This window comes from Zophobas morio, unplaced genomic scaffold, assembly GCF_036711695.1.
Source record: "Zophobas morio isolate AGI-343-1 ecotype UQ-CSIRO unplaced genomic scaffold, CSIRO_AGI_Zmor_V1 ptg000005l, whole genome shotgun sequence".
Classification (NCBI taxonomy): Eukaryota; Metazoa; Arthropoda; class Insecta; order Coleoptera; family Tenebrionidae; genus Zophobas; species Zophobas morio.
This window is the reverse complement of record NW_026972110.1, coordinates 3,148,324-3,170,185: the sequence shown is the minus strand read 5'-3', so window position 1 is coordinate 3,170,185 and position 21,862 is coordinate 3,148,324. Positions and strand designations below refer to the sequence as shown.

The 21,862-nt window shown below is 34.8% G+C and overlaps 4 protein-coding genes and 1 long non-coding RNA gene across 6 annotated transcripts in view; 3 read left to right on the top strand and 2 right to left on the bottom strand.

Moving 5' to 3' along the window:
- LOC135121759 (glycerophosphocholine phosphodiesterase GPCPD1-like) overlaps nt 1-5,470 on the bottom strand; it is a 38,721-nt gene extending 33,251 nt beyond the window's left edge. The window contains exon 1 of one of the 2 annotated variants that reach the window (XR_010279107.1): nt 4,880-5,470. Coding sequence is in view for 1 of the 2 variants with exons in the window: in XM_064046037.1 (XP_063902107.1) it covers nt 4,880-5,209 (330 nt within the window). In the remaining variant the exon portion in view is untranslated. The remainder of the gene's footprint in view (nt 1-4,879) is intronic. The other variant, XM_064046037.1, reaches the window with a different exon arrangement.
- Nucleotides 5,471-5,478: 8 nt separating this feature from the next.
- On the top strand, nt 5,479-12,016 carry LOC135121772 (uncharacterized). Its single transcript, XR_010279113.1, has 3 exons — nt 5,479-5,600; nt 5,879-6,094; nt 11,227-12,016. It is a non-coding gene; the product is annotated as an uncharacterized LOC135121772 (long non-coding RNA).
- A 754-nt stretch (nt 12,017-12,770) lies between these two features.
- Nucleotides 12,771-18,843, bottom strand: LOC135121727 (serine/threonine-protein phosphatase 1 regulatory subunit 10-like). Its single transcript, XM_064046013.1, has 5 exons — nt 18,181-18,843; nt 17,834-17,931; nt 17,505-17,779; nt 16,384-17,439; nt 12,771-14,588 (listed from the first exon to the last, which is right to left on the bottom strand). Exons 1-5 carry the CDS (start codon nt 18,181-18,183, stop codon nt 13,222-13,224), a joined length of 2,799 nt encoding a protein of 932 aa, XP_063902083.1. The 5' UTR covers nt 18,184-18,843; the 3' UTR covers nt 12,771-13,221.
- A 79-nt stretch (nt 18,844-18,922) lies between these two features.
- On the top strand, nt 18,923-19,833 carry LOC135121747 (small ribosomal subunit protein mS40). The gene is made up of 2 exons (XM_064046030.1): nt 18,923-18,999; nt 19,060-19,833. The coding sequence occupies exon 2, from the start codon at nt 19,270-19,272 to the stop codon at nt 19,831-19,833; it is 564 nt and encodes a 187-aa protein (XP_063902100.1). The 5' UTR covers nt 18,923-18,999; nt 19,060-19,269.
- LOC135121736 (pyridine nucleotide-disulfide oxidoreductase domain-containing protein 1) lies at nt 19,833-21,286 on the top strand. The gene has a single exon (XM_064046020.1). The coding sequence runs from the start codon at nt 19,833-19,835 to the stop codon at nt 21,219-21,221; it is 1,389 nt and encodes a 462-aa protein (XP_063902090.1). The 3' UTR covers nt 21,222-21,286.
- The last annotated feature ends 576 nt before the right edge of the window (nt 21,287-21,862 follow it).

Genomic DNA, 21,862 nt, shown 5'->3' with positions numbered 1-21,862 from the left:
TTTGGTAGGGACAAATACTTCAGTGTAATACTAATAACAGCAAAGTATTACGACTCTGTACTTGTAGTTTATCAACGCACTCCACTCATAGTTTTTACAATTACTTATACAGAGACTCAAAAAAATTAATGAAAGATTAACTTTATTTTATTTATTAAATCAGGAATTGCACAACCGAATGCTCTGAAATCTTGCGAACGTTTTAAACTTATCGTAAGCATGGTAAATTTTTAATCAAAATATGTATATCTGTTTATCCCCTGCAAAAAATTGATGACGTCAAATCAACATTTTGCCGAATAAATCCTATCCAAAATGTGCAAAATATGATGAGTCTATAGTTGTGATTTATTATTGAATGCAGAAATTTTGAGTTGCTTATATGTACAGAGTGGCTCATAAAAATTAATGAATGAGTCAATTTATTTTATCGATTAAATCAGGAACGGCTCACCCCATTTTCCAGAAAATTTGGCAATGCAATACTGTTATCATTAGTATTACACTGCATCTATCCAAAGTGTCTTTGCAAAAATGTTGCTGACGTCATCGCAAAATTTTGTTAAGGGAAAAGTCATTTGAAACGTACGCAAAGCATGCTTCTTTACATTTACTTTAACCTTACATACATATCTTTATTTTAACTTATACGGGGTTCTCATAAAAAAATTTATAATTTTTCGAAAAAACTGGATTTGTTTCATAACCTTAAACAATTTTTTTAAAATACAATCAGTCCAATAGTTTCAGAGACTATCTGAATAGTAAAATGATTCATAGACGACAAAGATAAAACAGACGGAAACAGAATATTTTACTAAAAATTTTAGTTTCATTGCTAATTTGCGGCAATTTTTAGTTCGCCACAGTGCAATGCAATAAGGCCACTTGCCAAGGAAGAACTCTCCTATTTAAGAGTAAAAACTAACTAAAACTAGTATGGCACTTGGCCTACCCAATACCACTGTTTGCATTTATTAAATTTTATGAGGCATCCCCTGTAAAATACTCACGAAATCAAAAATGCTTACGAAGTCGAAGTTATAAACACACAAGTTTTCTTCGAACTTTGCCTTTTCATGCTTGATGAGCTATGAAACGCTGAGAAAACATTTACATTAGCCAGTTGCTTAGCTCAGGAAATAAAAATAATCACATTTTTTAAAGGAAGGAAGCGGTTACCAGTTACAGATACACGGTTATTATTATTACGATTATTGGTGTCTCGTCACAGACAAGTCCAATTATGAGACTTCATAATCGAGTATTTACTGTTTTTAAAACTGATAACCAAAAGGCCAAGAACATATCAGATCTGTCTTGTCTTCTCGTACTATGGTGAACACCACCCTCATTCATCAACAGGGCACATGTAAACTACAGCGGATAACAAAATCAGATAGGGTCACTCGTTTATCAGTAATGACTGGGGATTACTCGAAATTCGTTTCTTCTTCATCTTAGCAAATCTGGCTCTGTAATGGTTCTTCTACAAAATACCGGCATTTACCAAATATACGAGTATAATATTATTACATTATCATTATTACAAAATTTATAATACAATAATTATTATTTTTCACCTTTTCAAAAGGAAAATTGTTAATACAAATAAAATTATTCTATACGCTGACGTCCTAACAAAAACTTTTGCAATATTAACTAAATGACAAAAGTAAAAAAACACCATGAAGGAATGATAATTTTGTAATGAATTTGTAACAATTGATTAGAATTTAAATGATATCAGTCCAGTAGTTTTTTTTGTACGCTGAAGAAAAAATTATCATGGTATGTATGGCTCCTCTGATCATTTCCGGCACGTTTTTGTGTTTGACATGTTTATCACAAGGCCTAGAGTAAGTCGCCGTCTAAATTTTCGCCAACTCTGCGACTCTGAAGGAGGTCGAATAGTGGGTCTTCGGGAAAAGGAATTATTGTTTCGCTAAATTGAAACCCGATTAAACAGGTTCTTATCATCTGTGGCAAATTGTTATCAGGTTTGGTTCCAAGAAGGAACAGCACAACGAACCAGACATCCAGGGCATCCCCCATAAGCAACAGCACGTCAGGAGCGTCATCTACGACTATTAACTGTGAGGGGTAATTTTTCGACTACATGTTCGATTGCAGATAAATGGTTTGCAGAAGAAGGAAGACTGGTAACAACAAGATTACCAAGAGCCATATAAAGTTTTTCGGACTCATGTCGCACCGGCTACAGTTTGGTGTTACCAGTCACCGCTGCTCACAAACGCCACACTTAAGAGTAGTGTCGAGAAAGGTTAGGCTGTAATGAGGACTGGCATCAGGTCGTCTTTACTGACGAATCCTGATTTGGTTTGGGCATGAGCTATGGTCGAATAAAGTTAAAGTGAAGGCGTGGAAAACGACGACATCCACAGTTTTTTTGCGTGGAGCGGTATGTGCAACGAAATGTTAGGCTTCTGGTGTGGGGACGATTGGATGGATACCGCAATGGATCAGCCTGATCTTCCTTAGAAGAACTATAGATCCACGGCAATACATCGTGGATAATGTAGAGACCCTTCTTCTTCGATATCTTCACATCCTGCAAAACGCTGTTTTTCAACTAGAAGACAATGTTAAACAAGTTGAAGACAATTTTGACCCTTGCCATCCAAAATCTTGACATATCCCTTATCAAAAATGTTTGGGATGTGATAGAAAGGACGCTGCCCAATTTACCTCACCCTTCAGAGTTTTTGGAAGGATCTCGGCACAAAGTATAGATGGCATAGGACGAAATACTCCAGAATGGTGTTGATGACATCATTAGGTCAATGTCTTGAGGTGTCAAGGAATGTAATTATACTTTTTCAGTACAAGAAAAAAATTGTTTTTAATAAAAACTACTGGAGCGATAACACTGAAATTCTTATCAATTCTTATTCTGACAACCCTTACCCTGTGTATAAAATTTCATTACAAAATCACGATTCCTTCTTGGTGTTCTTTTACTTTTGTCACTCAGTATTCTAACTACACCTACAACAGAACATTTTTAGAAAAAATAACGAATCGTGTGTAAATCTTTAAACGCATCGAGTACAACATCTGAGTACAGGGTACTACCTACATACCGTTGCAGTTTACATAGACCTTTCTCGGACCTTGTGAAAAGTTCGCTGCAGTTTACATGTAAAGGTTAAAAGAGTCCCTCCCTGCGCTGCAGTATACATTTACCGCATTCAACAAGGACATAAATTGCGGGCCATTAACCCTTTTTGCATTTATTTTAGTTAGTTACACGAAGTCCTCTGGTGGGGATGTTTTCAGGAAACATAAATGCTGTAAAATACTGAGACGAAATTTTAACTCCACGTTTAATCGACTCGTTAATAATGATTGGTGAGTTAATTTGTGGTTACTTTGAGTAGGATGGTGCTAGTGACATTTTGGCTGAATTTTATGACAATAAGATTAATTGCTGTAATATCCGAACAATTGTGATGTCACTCCTTCGGACCTCTTGTGGTCACATATAAAAAATTATGCAACACCCTTAAATGAGTTGGGAAGAATTGCGGAATAGGATGGCACTAAAAATTAATGCAGGAATTAATGGAAGGTTAGGTTGTGTTTACAAGAAGAGGGTTCCCACTTCCAGCATTTGTTGTAATTTAATATTAAAATTCTTTAATAACTCATATGTAACAGATACAAGAAAACATTCTGTACGGTAATGTTCGACTGAACTATGGAGAATATTGTTTTATTATTGTTACAGAAAATTTCCTATGTTCTCTTTTACTATCTGAAGAAATAAAAATTTAGCTGAGAGAACTGTAGTAATGAAGTGCTTCTTCTAATAACCATTATAATTTTGATTACTAACGTTTATTTTTTTATTTCAAAAGTAACTTGTCAACACAAAAAAATTGTCACTTGGTTTGTTAAAAATAAATGAACTGTGAGCTAAAGTTTTTCAAAGACTCGAAAATGGGGTTCCTTATGTTACGAGAAGGTGTCGGCTAGCATATAATTTTGGGGATGCAATAATATTGTAATTATTTATTAATAGGTATTATCTCAATAATCTACGTTAAGCTGATTGGCACTAAAATGAAATTTTTTTTCTAATCTAACATTATTTTGTTGTGAATGTTATTTTCAAACATCGAATATTTTTCTTGCAAAATTTCTAACACTAAATTTGACAGTTGTTTTCTAAGTAGTTCTAAGTAAAACGGTTCTAAGCGATGTTTTTCATTTTCAACAGACTATTTTAATATAGCAGCATCTCCTGACAAGCCAAATTTAATAAGATTACCACCCTTTGATAAGGCCACGGGACAAGGCACGTGCATTGTGAGAACGACTGTCAAAAATGATGTTATATAACACATGTAAATACATGAAAACAATTTATTGCAAGTGTCCAAGTTATACAATTCTAAAGAAAGCTATTTTTCGACAATTCAAAAACCACTGAAATATTAAATACAGTTTGACGGTCGTCGAGGCCTTCAAGGAAGTAACAACTTAGGTTATGTTACTTCCATCCCTTGTTCATCAGTTACATGTGTTTCTGCTGTCTGATGGTCTATTTCCCACTCTATCCGTGTTGCAAACAAAGTCCTACCGTGAAATCAAAACTCGGACAATCATTACAAAGACACCTTTTTTAACCCGTCAGGGATCTATCGATCGTATACACTGTATTGAAAGCACGTTGAAAACGTCACCCCACTCTTCCCTAAACCGAATAACAAATTCGCTTCGTGCAAGCAGTAATAAATGGCGAAAACACACAGTATATACATATTTTCTATATTTTTTTCAAACTTAAATTAATCTGAACCCAATGTGGGCCCACTTTCCCACACTATGGACTTTGCATTCCTCGACTCCTTACCTGGAGGCCGGGTTCGACGACGACGCACACCAGGTAGCGGTACTGCACGTTGACTTTATCCGGGATCATGATGGTTTTCGACCACACGTCCGAATCGCCCTCCTGCTCCAGTGGCACGCATTTCTCGGGCTGCCATGAGCCCAGTTCGGGAACGTTGCCAGAAACACAAACCACCTCATCCTTCTTGAGGTCGAGCACGCGGGTGCGAAACAGCCAACGCCTGGGAGGGTACTTCGCGGTGGACTTGGCAGCTTGCTGCTGCACTTCTTCCCCCTTGGCGGCCCGCAAAATAGCGTTGTTGGGGTCTTCGAGGAAGAACCACCGTTGCATGCTGGCGTTTTATCCGCAAAATGGCACAGATTTCACTGACAACGAAGCCAATTTTCGCGAAACAAAAGGCAGTTTCCAGTGGATAAATTTCCGCGGATTATTTGCTATTGCACAAAAGTGACATATTAAACACAACTACTGTCACCTGAGTAAAGTAGGCAATAATGCAGGCATTTTTCGGTCGATTTTACTAAATTTTGGCTTCGCTGCTTGGATACCAATAAACACTACACACGCTTACCGACAGCAGCTGACGGCAACTGCCAAAAGGGTTTGAGTGGATAAACGAGTGTGCGCAATGTGATACATTTGTGTTTTGATCGGTTTGCGCAACAATTCATACGCAACATGATCGTCATACCATCACTCAAATATACAAAAAAGAGAGAAAGTAGGTACCTAATTATTATTCTATCAGTTTTTAGATATATTGACTAAATATTTGCGAATAACAGCAAGACTATGCGGTGGCTCTGACGAGTCCAAACAGGTCCAAAGTCCGGTCACGCGACTGCGAGTTATGTCTAGTTTTTACCACCGACCTTTATCATGGAATTAGGATGTTTATTTTTGCAGCACTGCAGAATAGCAACAGACTTATCGTCAATATTTTATTTTTATATTAACAAATTTTAATACGAAAATAATGACAAAAACATATACTTTCAGTGTCAACCAATCCAGTATAAAAAAAAATAACTGAAAATTAAAACCAAACATGAGAAACCATGTGACCTTTGCTCCGTCTCAATCTCAACATCCGTAACGTCAAAGGTACACCGCACGCACTATAACACGTGATGTTGTACATTTATTAATCAACACACTCATCATTATGACATCAGACAAGAAAACAGCCGCCGCGCCGCTGCATTTTATGTTTAAGTATGTACTTTTGTACTTTCTTGATTATTAAAACAAAATTAATTCCTAAGTAACGCAATTTACTTCCGGGCAACTATCCAAGGAAATGCTTTTTTGCCCAGTCTGTATTTATACATTACCTGTTTCTAAAAAATTCGCCAAGTTGTTTACGTGAAACTTTTCTCGCCTCTGAAGCATCAGTCAACACAAGTTTGTGTAAATTAAACATTTTCAAATAATCTGCCAAATTCCTCGCCTTAGAGCACAGCAACACTTTCATTATTACGCTGCAGAAACAAGTAAGTCTGGCATAAATAAATAATATTGTTATATATATTTTTTCTTTTTTACATGTTTGTATTATTTGCATATGGCTGATCATTTTTCAGCAAGGAACATAAATTTTTTAAAACGGGCCACCCTTTTTTTTTATTAAAATAAAGATATGTATATAGTGTTCAAATAAAGGTAAAGAAGCTTGCTACGCGTTTGTTTCAAGTGAGTTTTTCCATTACAAAATTTTGTGATGACGTCATCAAGGTTTTTCAAGGACACATATCAATTTGGATTGGATAGATGCAATGTAATACTAATAATAACATTTTTCGGGAAAATGGAGCAATGAATCGTTCTTGAATTTTGATTTAATGAATAAAATAACGAAACAATTTAATCACGTCCGCCATGTGTAAAAGCAGAAATGCAACTGGACTGGAAAGCATATAAAGTACTCGTAAATAAAGACAAAATAGTGATAACGCCTGTCGAGGCTATACACGTGAGAGTGAAACAGAGAAAGTAAACTTAACGACATTTTCTACGAATTGCAATAACCGGATCACAATGTGGTGGTCCAGACTTTTTTATTGCTTCGACCTCCGTTTATTTTGATTTTCGATGTTGTAATTCACATTTGGTTAATTATAACTCGTCTAGATCTAGGGGAGGCAAAAATTTCTCGCAGCTTCCCCTGGCTTCCGCTTAGCTGCGGTCCTGTCTAGGGGTCATCAAACGTCGAGATCATATAAAAGTACTAAATCGCCCGATGAACTCGATTACTGTATACTAAGATCACTTTAAATACAAACTAATAATATTTAACAACTTTAGTCAAAGAACCCAACCCGCAAAACTCTTGGAGCAACACAGGAAAATCTGTAGGCACGCGATGTTGCTAACATGTTTACAAGGACCCTAATGCGAAAAGCCGATTCGGCATTGTCAACCAAATAATTCTACTTAGGTCATAAAATTTTATTAGTATGCTTTTAAAGTGATCTTACAATATTTCCTTAGCTTACGCTCAGAAAGCAAAAATGGTCTCTCAGCAATAATAACGACTTCAAGTGTTTATGTTAATACACCGGAAGAATGACACGTAGATATTAGTTTGATTTGAATGAGTCTGTCGCTTCAAAACAGAGAATTAAAATTATTAATTACACACAATCGAACAAACTATTCTGAATATTATTATTATAATTCTTTTTTAATCATTATTAAATAAAGACGTGCGTATTCTCACATTTTCGGGAAATGGCAGTTCTTACTTTGATTACACTGCACCAATCCAAGTTGATATACGTGTATACTGTATATCAACAAAAATTGGTGCAGTGTACTACTAATAATAACGGTATTGTATTCCCAAATTTTCCTGATTTAATCAATAAAATAAATTGACTCATTTATTAATTTTTTTAAGCTACTTGTACAAGCAAATCTAGAAATTATGAATGCAAACATAAATCACCACTAAAAACTCGTCATACTTTGCACATTTTAGGTAAAATTTATTCGTCAAAATTTTGAGATGACGTCATCAATTTTTTGGGGGGAGTAAACAGATATATTTTCATTAAAAATTTACCATGCTTACAATAACTTTAAAACATTGTAAGATTTCACAACATTCAGTTTTTGCAAATTCAAAATAAAATTGCAAAATGTTGTTACATAATTTTATTTTTTTTCCGAAAATCTGCACGCTTCAGGTAAAAACTTGACATGGATTCATAAACCACACGTATAGGACTATGTTATTTTATATGATTTAAAACCCATTTACTGTGTTCAATTTTGAGGTGACGTCATCACACTGTTAAGTGGGGATGATGAGACAAAGTTTGGTTAGTATTTTACCATCTACTGATATTCATAATACATACATAAGTATATAAAATTTAACAACAATGGTCCGGTAGTTTCGGAGATTATCTGTCTAACAGAAATTGACACAGCATTATACCTATTAACTACAATAGTTCTGTAAAATTTTAGATTTTTTAGACAGGGGGTATTCTTATATATCTCCGAAGGTATATAATTTTTCCTTTATTTTCTTTGCAAATACATAACTCATTTGAATTGGTGGTAGTACAATATTGTATTGAAGTAAATAACATTACGTAGATTGTTCAAAGTTGGTATGAGGTCATTGTGTGGTAAATATTTCATTCAGGTAATGAACTGTACTTCCGTGAAAATCGATAGCATCTGCAGTATACATTAGAGAATTCTTTTAAAAATCAATATAAGTATTACATAAAAATGTGTATGTTAAAGTGTTGATCGTTTAAAAAAGCAGTTTAAGCTATTTCATCAGATTGTTAGTTAGCTAATAATAAACATGGGAATGCAGTTTTAATTACTAACACATTATTAAATCACAAATAAAGCGTAAAGATTAAATCATCAAATTTTTGTGGTGGGTGAATTCTCATTACCGATTTACGACGTCCCTGATAAGTGATAACATTAAAGCGGGTGCAAAATTTCAGAACAATCGGTTTCCTAGTTTTTAAGTCAAACTGTAAAACTTTGTTATACCTATTACTTTGGATTTTTTTCTACAAACCTACATAAGCAAGCTTAAAACAGAAGTTTAATGATTATGATTAATAAGTCACAGGTATAGAACCATAGAAAAGTGATTATTCTAGAGGGAAAAATAGTATAGATAGGATCATTTTAAGTTCAACATGATGAGTCATCAGAATCTGACAGTAGCGTAACATGCAAACTTCAGAAGGGGATGGTCTTTTAAAATTATTTTGTTTTTTCAAATCGCAAGCAATAACACAGGGAAACATAAACTGAACTCCTCAACTCGTTAGCACAAATGCGAATGAATCTATTAGGCACTCTGAAGGTGCGCCCACCCCTTAAATTTGTAAGTGGACTTGGCCCGACCGATTTTGTGCTCCAACGCAGTTTTACAGCTGTGTTGATCTTAAGGTGCAAGATATCTATCTGTGTATTTTATAGGTATAATGAGAGGAGGGAAGATAGCAGAGGTGCTGAAGTGACATAGCCTCCTCTTTATCCTTTCATTGTGCATTCAGACCGGACCACCAATAAGGGTTGTAATGTAAAGATATCTGTAAAGGCTGATTGGAGCGATTTTTCAAAATGGTGAGAGTATTTTGTGAAAGATAATCTGAAAATGTGCTTGATGTCGCGCTTTCGACTATGGAAATAAGTGGCTCTTCCAGTACCCGAGAAACTGATTGTTATAGGTTGTTCCAGTGACATGCTAGAAAGCATTTGCCAGATACTGGGTATAAAATACAAAACTAATTTAATAAGATAGAATATACAGAAAAATAAGCACTGCGAAAAAATGTCCGGAATCAAAATTTAATCTTGTCGTGGGGGAAATACATTAGAGCTAAAATTAGCCGTCCTCCCCCTCTCCTTGTAGGCAGGGTATATTTGTTATTGCAGATTCGGATCTACGGCTAAAAGTACGAATGATTTATCTGAAACCTTTATTTCGATTCCTGATAGATGGCGCTGAATGAAGAAATTCCAATTTTTTCCACTTCTCCTACTGAGAACCCAAGGTCCCTTTATAGTGGTTACTGATTACTATTACGGAATCTTGCTGAGAACCTATGCATACGATTCTGCAATACGTTGGCAATCACAAATTCCACGTTTTATGTAAATACTGAAATTCGTCGTCAAAAAACTTTATTAATATTGCAAATTTCGATTAACTTGAAAACTGTTATATGTAAAAATATAAATGGCTGTAGAATAAACTACTTTTAGCGTAACCCAGGAACAACGATTTGGACGAAGTAGTTTTCTGTTCCCTTTGGGATGCTTGATTAACGTGAGTCCCCCTGCCTCTCACATATCAGGGTGCTCGATTTAGATAAGTCCCCTTGTCTCTCAGGGTGCTTGATTTAGGTTAGTTCCCTCGCCTATCAGGCAGTTTCATTTATGTGAGTCTCTTCGCCTCTCACTTATAGGGTGCTTAATGTACATGTATGTGCCCAAAATGATAGCCTTCGAATTCACTGAATATTGAATGTACACTGAGAAATGTGTGTGCTTGAGTTTCGGCACAAACATTTCTGATTCGCTCAGTCATATTTTCACGTGTTGTTGGTTCTTGTTTGTAAACTTTGTCTTTGAGATAGCCCCACAAAAAAATCTGGCGAACTAGAGAGATCTGATAATCTGGCAGGCCAATTTACCGGACCAGCTCTACCGATCCAGTAACCATTGAAATCATGATCAAGTACTTCACGTACTACCATCGAATAGTGTTCTGAACAACCATCATGGGCAATGTTGGCTTTTCATTTTCCAAAATGTCTCGGTACATTTCACCATTCAAGTTGCCTTTAATAATGGAATGATTAAATTTTGAATTTGGACATTTTTTTTGTAGAGTGCTTATTTTTCGAGACATTTGAAAGTTTCAGGTTAAAAAAATCACCCTGTATAAACGGTAGCAGTAAAATTTGCATTACTTTTTATGTTGCTATACATAGTAAATAGTAAGACTTTTTACCGTCTATGAACCTATTTTAAACCAAACGGCACCGCGTGTAATCCTCATGGTAGTCTTTCGTATTTATTATATTTTTTATTTTGCATTCATTCATCAGATACATCTCGGCTTCTTAAAGGTGCGAAGTGCAATTTCGTGCATTTGTTGTGGTTCGGTAAACAACATTTTTTGATAGATTGATGCAATAAAATTTTATTAGGGTACTCAAACTCAAACGGTTTACTGTACCTGTGGCAGTATTCTTTGGAACTTTATAATACACTATATTGATTTAATGATTACTAAGCTTTAACTCAATGTTTTATGTATATGTTCATGAATGGATTTATTTTATCTATTGTTTCAGGAATCCTGAAAGAAAATTGAAGCGCCATAATAATGCTACGTCGTACACATCAAAATAATTACATTTGTTTTGGTATTGGTTTTGCTGCAGAAGCGAAAGAAGGTCAGTGGAAATAAATCTGTTCCTTCCATTAGAAAATTATTGTTTCAATTTTAATGCAAAAATTTTGAAAAAAGATTTTTATTTTTATGTATGTATGTAACATCACTAATATTAGTGATGATGGACTACACTTTCATCTCCTTTATAATTAGCTGTATGTACCTCTATTTTTAAAATATGATTATACAATGTACACTAAAAGGCGTTTTAACGAGGAGGGTAGAATAATATTAATTAATTATTCTACCCTCCTCGCGTTTTAATCATAAGAGTACTAGTCCGAGTACTAGAGTAGTTTCAAGATCTCGTGGCGGACGAGTTTGAGCATCACTGCGCATCGGATCCGACCAAACTCAGCGGCGGGCGTAGAGGGGTAGAGGCTACTGTCTGTTCCGAAAAAGTATCCACATAAGTATTTAGGACGGCGTTGTAACCGATCGCTTAACCCGAGCACTACCGACCGCGTGTACTAGACTCCGCCTCGCGCATCTCGTCCGCCACGAGATCTTGAAACCACTCTAATAATGCATTCACTTCCATTATGCATGAATTTTGTTTTCTGATAAATTTCTAAGAATTATCTTTGTTGTTCAGATTGCATGGGTATTCCCAGCTATGATTCGTAGTAGCATTTATAAAATCACAAATCCTGTTTAATTTGTTTTTTGATATATACTTATCTTAAATATGGTTCGATTAACTTATAAATGTAAATAAGTCTATCGCTGCAGTATTTGAAAGTAACATAAAATTACAAAATATACCTACTAGTTTCAATTTTTTAATCGCTTTTCTGAATTCAAAAAAAACTCATTAACTCAATCCCTTAAAAGCAAAAATAATTGGAGTAGCACTTTGATAATAGAAAAAGATGTGCACTTTATTTATATGCAATATTGTATTAGCTAGGACTAATTTTCGTAAAAATTGAGTGAGTGTCCTCCTCCAATACGTATATAAAATTGTAATAAATTACCTACCTATAAACTGTTTATAAGTTTAGACGTAGTATTATGATAACCATCAAATTCAGCTGCATATGCATAGATGGTATAAATAAACCCCTATAAATTTAAAAATATTCGCCGTGTGAGCAAACCTATAACATTTCAGCACGTATAAATAAGTGCAACAATCCACAATACTGAAATGAGGAATAAGGAATACAACAAATGATATTTCTTATCGTTTATTCCTTATTTCTTGCATTGCGTTTAGGCCTTTATTTTGTTATTAGAAAGTTTCTCAGATTCATTAATTATTCCAAGCACCATCTAGTGGATAACAACATCACTACAATTTTTTTATCTTACATTTCTAGTTACCTGTACAGTACTATTTAACTTGTCAGTCTTCGTTCTTTGTTACATGTAATTAGGTCAATAGGCCAAACAAACTACAATTTATCAATAATAGAATTATCCGCAACAATGAAATTTACATTATGTATATAAATTTTTATTCTGAAAAATGAAAATAATGCTCTTAAAAAATAACGTATAAAACGAAATATCACTAATAAATAGTCATTTTAATTATTATTTAACGTCATATTAAATTCGCTTGAAAAAAAAATAACAGTATAATGTATTTTACAAAAACTTACAATATACACCGTTATTAACATACCTAGCAATTAGTATTTACATGAGTGTGATAAATAGGTATGTAAACTGTACACGTTATTTCATTCACTCTAGTCGTGCTAAATCACAATTGAATAAATTAAAACGGATGACAACATCCTCATCAAAAATGTTCGCAACTATGTTTAAGTAATTTGTACTATAAAATGTCACTTCACACTTTAAAAGTGCATACACTGTACATACTTACACTCTTATATTTAGATATCACATAAATATTTAGCATTAAAACTCACAAAACTGGCATTTACTTCGGATGTATAAATGGACAGTTGTCCCTGTTTCTACAGAATCCGTGAATTTTGACATTTTTACATAATCGTCCTCTCCCCCCACCACCTCCCCTGTTGCTCCAGTTACCGGGACCCGGCCCATTCATTCTAATCCATGGTCCGTTGTTGTTACCACCCCTCCTAAACCCACCCCTGCCGCCACCGCGATTCATATTGAAATTATTAGGCGGGAACATCCCCATATTAGGCGGATTAAAAGGCATTTGAAAGTTGTTATCATTCATCATAGGGTTATTAAAATTATCTGGACCAGGACCAAAAGCAGCGGGATTCAGAGGACCTTGATGCATCATATCAGGCGGTGGTCCCATATTAGGTGGACCCATCATGTTTCCGTTCGGCATCATATTAGGAGGACCGCCAAATACACCCGGTCCGGTTTGAGGGCCAAATCTAGGAGGCATTCCTTGAAAAGCGGACGGAGCGCCATGAGGAAAGTTCTGAAATGGCATCGGCATATTTGTGAAGATTTGTGGTGGCAAGTTTTCTTGCATTGGGGGTGGAGAACCTTTTGGTTCGGGCCAAGGTGTATTTCTTAAGTCCATTTCTTGACTTTCGGCATCTTCTAACGGAATGATGATAGGATCGCTGATCTGGTGATTTTCCGGGACGGGTTCCTCTGGGCTGTCGGGAATTTTCCTTTTGTCGAAGTATAAAGCTTGTAAAACACTTTTCTCACGAGCAAACTGAATGTCTTTTTCTAAACTCTTACAACCAGGAACCGCGAGTGGGTCGGTTTGATCGATAATAAATGGTAACCTCCACATGGTTTGGGGTTCCATTACATCTTCGTTTGGCAATTTTCGAGACATCTGTAAAGCTTCTCTTTCACTAGTCATTTCCATTTTTGCCATGTCCATGAAATTTCTGGTTACATTTACTCTTTCTGTTTCATCTAGTTCGAAATATCGAATTTGGGTCAAATTATTATCATTAAATTTAACGGATTTCTTCGGACCCTTCTTTTTCGTGTACACTAAAGCACCTTTAAGAGTGCCATCTGTTTTAGGTTTCTCTACTTCACTTTCAATTGGTGTTCCTGATCGTTCAACATTCTCTTCTTGGTTTTCTTCTTTTACGTCGGCTGAAGTTTGTTCTGTCTGTAAAGTATCTTGATAAAAATTAGGAGCAGCAATGTTCTTTAAACCAATCGGCGAGGTAACAGGAGATGTTGGTGTTTGAGGTTCTTGTGATATTGTTGGTGATCCTGGCGTCTCTTTTGAAACGCTTGGACGCCGTTTACGCTTTTTCGGTTCCTTTTTCGAAGTTGCTGATGCGGCTAACGCATCCATAAAAATGTCACTCTCTTGCAATACGGGTGCTGTGAACAAAATTTAAATTAACATCTTTGAAATACGGAACACTCTTCTATCAAGTTAGTTTAGTACAGTTAGCAGAGCTCCTCATGTGTTACAAACGTCCTTTAAAAAGGAATGGATTCGGAAAATTCGAAGGATCTATCATGTATAACATCAACAAACTATATAGTTTAATCAGTATTCCAAATGAATTCTATCGTCACAATAAAGAGAATGAACTTTATTGTTTACCAAACTTGACTATTACTCAGGCAGATTGTTATGACACTATTCAGCGATGCTAATAAATGCGTTCAGATCTAATCAAAATTTTCGTTAAATTTTACATCTTTTTTTTAAAGGTTACGTAATATTTCAAATTTGTTTGCTTTTCTAAAATGAAATCGCTACTTTGTAGCTGGCTAGCTTTCAAATTCTTTTGTTCATCATTAGTGTTCAAATTTTCATTAATTTTTTCCAGTTTCAATTATATCTTAGACAACTAATCTATATAAACACGTATTAAATTTCATACATGGTATTATTTCGTTAAATAATTTCACCGTCAACATAGTTGACTGTACTAAGAAACATTATAAAACTCCACTCCCGCGAACCAATACTTTCTCCTTACGCAAGCGCAAGGAACTTATATCTACGTTTTGTCTTCATGTACACCTTCAGTAACATGAATTCGTCAAAATTATCAGTACTTTTTGTTTAGATTACTGTTGTATACATTGTGTAGTCTTGAAGTTTACAGACTTTCCTATACTTACGCAAGTAACCTTCGGTACCTTCTTTAGGAAGAATGATGACCGCGGAAGCGAGGAAAAATGCCGTAAACTTCAAAAATGATCAAGCTGCTTGTTGACAACTGCAAAAAAAACTTTCCTCTAAAATTAATATGAGAAAAATTGTTACAAGTAACTACTTGAATGTTAATATTACATCATCCAATGGCAATGCCGTTAATGGTGGACCTATCATCATACCCCATCGCATAGAGCAACTGGTATACTTAAGTTGCGCACATTCGATCTACGCACTTTATGTACGCTTTTCTTGGTAATTTTGGTGTTAGCGTAGGATAAGCCCTTTGCTATTATCATTGTTTCAAATGTCAGTTACTGCACATCTTTGAGTTCTATTTCAGTCACTTTCATATGTACTGGGCACGTATTTTTCAGTTTCTGGTTATAAAAGCAAGCTTTTTTTAATTTCCTTGATCGTCACTGCACCAAATTCTTTGCACCCTATTTTTGTAACATGCAATTTATGTTGCTCAGGAAGGAAAGGGCCTGCCTATATACCTTAATATTTGATAGGTCTTTTTATTTATTATATTAAAGTTTTTACATGATAAAATTACAAGTTAAACTTACCACACGGCGCACTTAACTGCAAAAAATAAATTGTATTTTACAGTACAGTAAATAAAACACGACGCACTAGCCTTCTGTAACACTCAGGACGAATTTTGATAAATCAGAAAATGTATTTGTTAATGCTATACAAATTGTTCATTAAACAACGTAAAAAAATGCACGCAAAAATCACTGACACCCCACTTCCCATTTAAGCAATTTTTCGTGCATTTTTAACACGAAGCTAACTGTAATTGAGAAAATATAATAAAAACAAAAAATCGGGTCAACACTTGGGGAGCTCTGCCATTTCCTGTAAGGTCAGTCAGCAAAGAAGAAAAACAGCTTTCTGCCCAAAGGCCGTCTGCCAAACTTCCAAATTGCCACAAACCTCCACACAAAACCTGTAAAACAGAAAAACCCAATAAGTAGCAGTATTTGTTAAACTTACGTTTTGGTTTTGGAGGTATCAACTTGATAGCTCCTGGCCTTTCTGGTATTTCAATTTTGAATTTCTTTTCTGGCGGTACTGGCAAATCTTTAACTGGGGAAGGTCTCTTTTGTGGGATCGTTGGCAGCGTAACAGTAGGCTTCTTTGTAGGTCTTGGAGGTGGGGGCTTTGCTTCTTCTTCTAAACCAGTTGATCGACGTTTCGAATGAAATACTTTCACTGTTTTGGGTCTATCTTCTGGACTTTTCCGTACTTCAATAGACATTGTTGGTTTTTTTACTTCTTTTTCTTTCGTTTTATCATCAGTCTTTTTCGGAATTCTACCTAATTTATCAATACTTTGTGGTTTTAATTTGGCGAGAGTATCTTTATCTTTCTCCGCTTGTTTTTCTTTTTGTTCAGTTTTATCTTTATGATTACTACCAGTGCTAGTTTTTACCCCATTTGCTTTGTGCCGATCTTTTTTCTCTTTTTCTCGTTCTCTATCTTTTTCTTTATCCCTACTACTACTCTTTGAACTACTAGAACTACTCGATTTATGCCGATCTTTATTGCTGCTACTACTACTACTACTGCTGCCGCTCTTTGAACGACTTGACGAACTACTATTACTACTATGTTTTGAAGAACTAGAACGACTCTTAGATTTATTTTTATCATTAGTTTTGTTTTTGTCATCAAATTTCTTTTCTTTTGTTTCTTTTTTAATATCTACAGACTCAATCAATTCTGCAGCCACCTCTGCAGTTGTAGATTCTTCAGTAGAACTTTCAACCGAGGCAGTTCTACTGATCACCTGTTTACCATCTCGTACTGTAACCTTATAAAAAGTATTTGCAGGAATTGCTTGATTCTCTGAATCATCTGAAGTATTAATTTGAGAGCTGTCTACAGTATCATTATTTATTTCACTAACTGCCACTGTTTCAGCCACCTCTACATGTTCAGTCTTTTCTGGTTCGATAATTTGGGTTTTTGGGACCTCTTCAACCTTAGTATTACCTTTGACTATTACCAACCAATCGTGAACAAGCTGTGTCGACAAATCTTGAACTCCTAAATAAACGAAAAACAAAATAAATCACTTTTGCCTAATAAGCGCAATATCTATACTGTCTTACCTTTAACTTCATCAAGTCTCGATAAACTTTTTACCAATTTAGGAATGTTATTTGATTTCAACCTTTCGACATCAACAGGAGTAATTAATAGTAGGCTTAAAATTTCTTTTACAAGATCCCAATTTGAAATATGTATTGCATCTTGCAACCAAGTATGGATTAAATTCCACCCACCTTCGGCCATAAATAAATTGACTAAAGACTGTTCCGTATTCTTTAGTATCAAGATGTATACACATTTACTGACTAATTTTTTTGAAAATTTAGTCATTAGGCTGCAAGAAAAAATGCTATTCTCTGCGTTTGTATAAGGAAAAAAAATTACTTACTTGACCAGACGTGGGACTTCATCTCGTGAAAGAATGCCTCCCTCTGGGCTTAAGAGAACTGACAAACACTTCAGCAGCTGCAGTGGATCAATACGCGGCTGTAACAGAAAAAACAATCTTACTCAAATGTCAAAGTCATTCTGTCAAAATTTAAAAAAAAAATGCAAGTCGATTCGTGATGACATCATAAACATGGCGGCCACCTAATGAACTAAAATAGAAACAAAAAACCAGTCCAACATGAAAAACCTACTTTACAATACCTTAAACTACAGAAATGTGAATATTATGAAAACACATTTTATATTAAACAACTTTTATTACGTACAGATTATGTAACATCTTACCATTTTCACATCTCCCAGTGTGGCACTAGTACAAAAACACTAAAATCGTCCAAAATCAAACAAATTCTTCTCAAATAATTGCAGCATGTCACTAGTGTTCGGTAAATTAACCAGAAAAACTAGCAAGCTATCCTGGCCGAGACAACGCCCTGTCCTCCATTACGTGTACGTGTACCATACGATGTAACAAAACCGTTCTTATAAATATGAATTCGTTTAAAACAACTTATCTGATTATTCAATGCGATTTACGCAAATAGTTCAATTGAATTTTAAGTAAATTACGTCAAATTCTTAAATAAATGTAATTTTTTCACTAAAGAAATGCAAGCTAAACGTTTTCTACCATGATTTCAGCGGAAATGAATCGATTTTCAACCCGAAACGAATCCACAACCGCGTAGATAAAGACAAGAATAAATAAAATGGCGGACATTTGGCATCCTGCGCATGCCCACTCGATTATTTCTGCAATTTTCTTCCCTATTTCCACATCTTTTTCATGGAACAAAGAGAAAATTCTTATTAGAATTATTCGTACGTATTATTTTGTAGAAATCTGCGTCCACGTAAACATTCAAAATTGAATTTCACGTCTTAATGAAAATATTCAGCTCACAAATTATACACCGTTGCAAATCAACACTTAAGAGGTAAATTCCCTAAATTACTACCGGTATTGTGACTGTAGCAGGAGTTGTTGTGTTGGTAACTTGGTATTACGGGAAATGGTAACGACAGATTTATGGCGCCGTATTTAAAAATAATTTATTACAAAAGGAACATGTTTTTCTGTTAAACAAAACATATTTGAGGCAGGTAAATAAAACAAATTAGTTTTTCTCACTGTATAACTTTGTTCATTCATCGAAATTTTAGGAAAAATCCCCTATAACATGAAATGAAATATATTTTTTAATTGTTGATAAGGTGACGGTAAGAAGATTTATGCTACATTATAGAAAACACAATTAATGTATTGTTAATACGAAGCTCTAATTCGACATGCTATGTAAATTTTGATAAAAGTACATAATTTTTTAATGAAAATGTCAAACGTCATATCGTCATACCGTATATAACCTCAACATGTGTTCCACGTTAGTTGTCAGAAATTTTCTCCAGAAAACATTTTGGACTCGAGCGTTAACTACATCAGCAACACTGAAAAATAATCAGGAAACTACGAATAAAGAAGAACGTCAACTGGAAGTCCGTGAAATAACCAAAGATAGAACAAAACAGATACCAGTGGAAACCAGCATTAGATATCTTCAAAGTGCAGCTTATCGCCAAACGTACGGAGATCAACCAGTGTGGGTGTTGTATCGAAGAAATCACAAAGGTTCTATTCCACCCAAAAAAACACGAAAAACCTGCATCCGTCAGGGCCAAATATCATGTGGAAACCCTTGTCCTATTTGTCGAGATGAATACTTGGTTTTAAGTGAAAGTAATGTGGAATTATTGAAACAATTCATTTGTCCACATACCGGAAGTATCTTAAGTTATTCAAAAACAGGTTTGTGCCAGCGAAAACATCAGGAATTGTTGATTAACATAAAAAGAGCTTTTGATAGTGGAATGCTCACATTTGACATACCACATAGACATTACGATTATTCAGAGTACTACCCAGAGTTATCACAATAATGGAAGCGACATTTGTTGTGGTGGGAGGAGGTATCGCGGGTGTTAGCTGTGCAGAAACTTTGGCATTTTTAGAACCAGAAGAAAGAATCATCTTAATTAGTGAATCTTCTCTGATTAAAACAGTTACAAATTTGCATGCAATTACACGAACCTTACAGGATTTTGATATCAAAGAAACAGAGTCAAGTTATTTAAGTGCCAAGTACTTAAATGTTACTGTTTTGCATGAAACTTTGTTGGAGATTGATGATGTCAATCATATTGTTTCAACTTCTTCCAACAAAATTAAATATAAATTTTTGTGTTTATGTTTAGGCGCACAGCCTAAGTTGATCCCTCAAGCTGCCGCATTTCCTCAGATTTTAGGAATAAGGGATACAGATTCAGTTGAAACGTTTGTTGAAAAATTACAGAACTCGAAGAAAATTGTGGTTGTTGGGAATGGAGGAATTGCGTCCGAATTAGTTTTCAAGATGCAGAATGTAGAAGTTGACTGGGTCATCCGAGATAAACACATTTCCGCAACATTTGTTGATCCAGGCGCAGCCGAATTTTTCCAATCATCCCTAAGACGACAACGTTCACCAGAAGAACCTGTGACTAAAAGGATGCGGTATAATGAAGATAATCTTAAAAAATCTGGAGCAGCCTTAGGACCTGATTGGTATAAAAATTTAATAATTAGTGGCAGTCAAAACCATGAATCCCATTCACAAATAAAAATACATTATGAAAATGAAATTAATAATGTAACTGCCTTAGAAAACAGCGTATTTCCAATTGAAGTTACATTAACAAATGGCGAAAAAATTACATGTGACATTGTAGTCTCTGCAACTGGGGTACATCCACGAAGTAATTTTGTGACTCAAAATGAATTTAAAAAATCTGAGGATGGCGGAATTCAAATTAATGAATTTATGCAGACCTCGCTTCAGGATATTTACGCAGCTGGTGACTTGTGTAATGCCAGTTGGCCATTAGCCAAACACTGGTTTCAAATGAAATTGTGGACTCAAGCTAGGCAAATGGGATGCTATGCAGCAAAGTGTATGTCAGCTCATTTCCAGAAGGAATCTACACTTCAGGATTTTTGTTTTGAAATGTTTGCACATTCAACCAAATTGTTTGGTTACAAAGTTATTTTATTGGGGCTTTATAATGGACAGAAGTTAGGTACTAATTATGAAATTTTGATAAGGATGTCTAAGGAAACAGAATACATTAAATTTGTTCTTGAGAATAATAGATTGCAAGGGGCCGTTCTTATTGGGGACACAGACTTGGAAGAAATGTGTGAAAATTTAATTTTGAATCAGCTGGATTTATCTCCATATGGTGACGATATCTTAAATCCTAATATTGACATAGAAGATTATTTTGATTAACCATGCTGTAAATTTGGAATTGTAAATAAACCTGCTTAGTTTAAATTAAAGCCTATTTAGTCAAATTTGTTTTCTTTCAATGTAAGTAAATAAATTTGGGTGGAATTTTCGGTACTTTGTTCAATAAAAATTTATTTGTACCAGTCAAAGTGGGACTGACTACAATCTATTTCATTGAAGACAGTATTCTCTATATATTTATTAACATAAAATTCATAATGAATTGCATCATACAATTTTTGAATATATGGCGTTTGAAAGTACTTTTTCAACAATGATAACGCACCCTAAATTAGTTGCCTAAAACCAGTAGTTGCTCTGTTGTTATTTACACATGCGCGTGTTAAATTAAGTTTTTCTTGTAAACTATATATTATTTATTAATTCTCTATAATCTTGTACGAACAATAATAAGGGAAGGTATTTACTCCAGAACCATTTTTTGCACTCAATTTTCAACAACTGATAATTTATGCGTTAACAATAACTTTTTGAGTATGTCTTCTTAAATATTGTACAGAGGATCCCTCATAAAATTCAATAAAAACAAGCAATGGCACGTTATCAGACAATCTGATACATACCGTATTGAAGTAAAATTTATTTGTTAGGAAACTGGAAAAGGTCCGGCCATGCAGGAA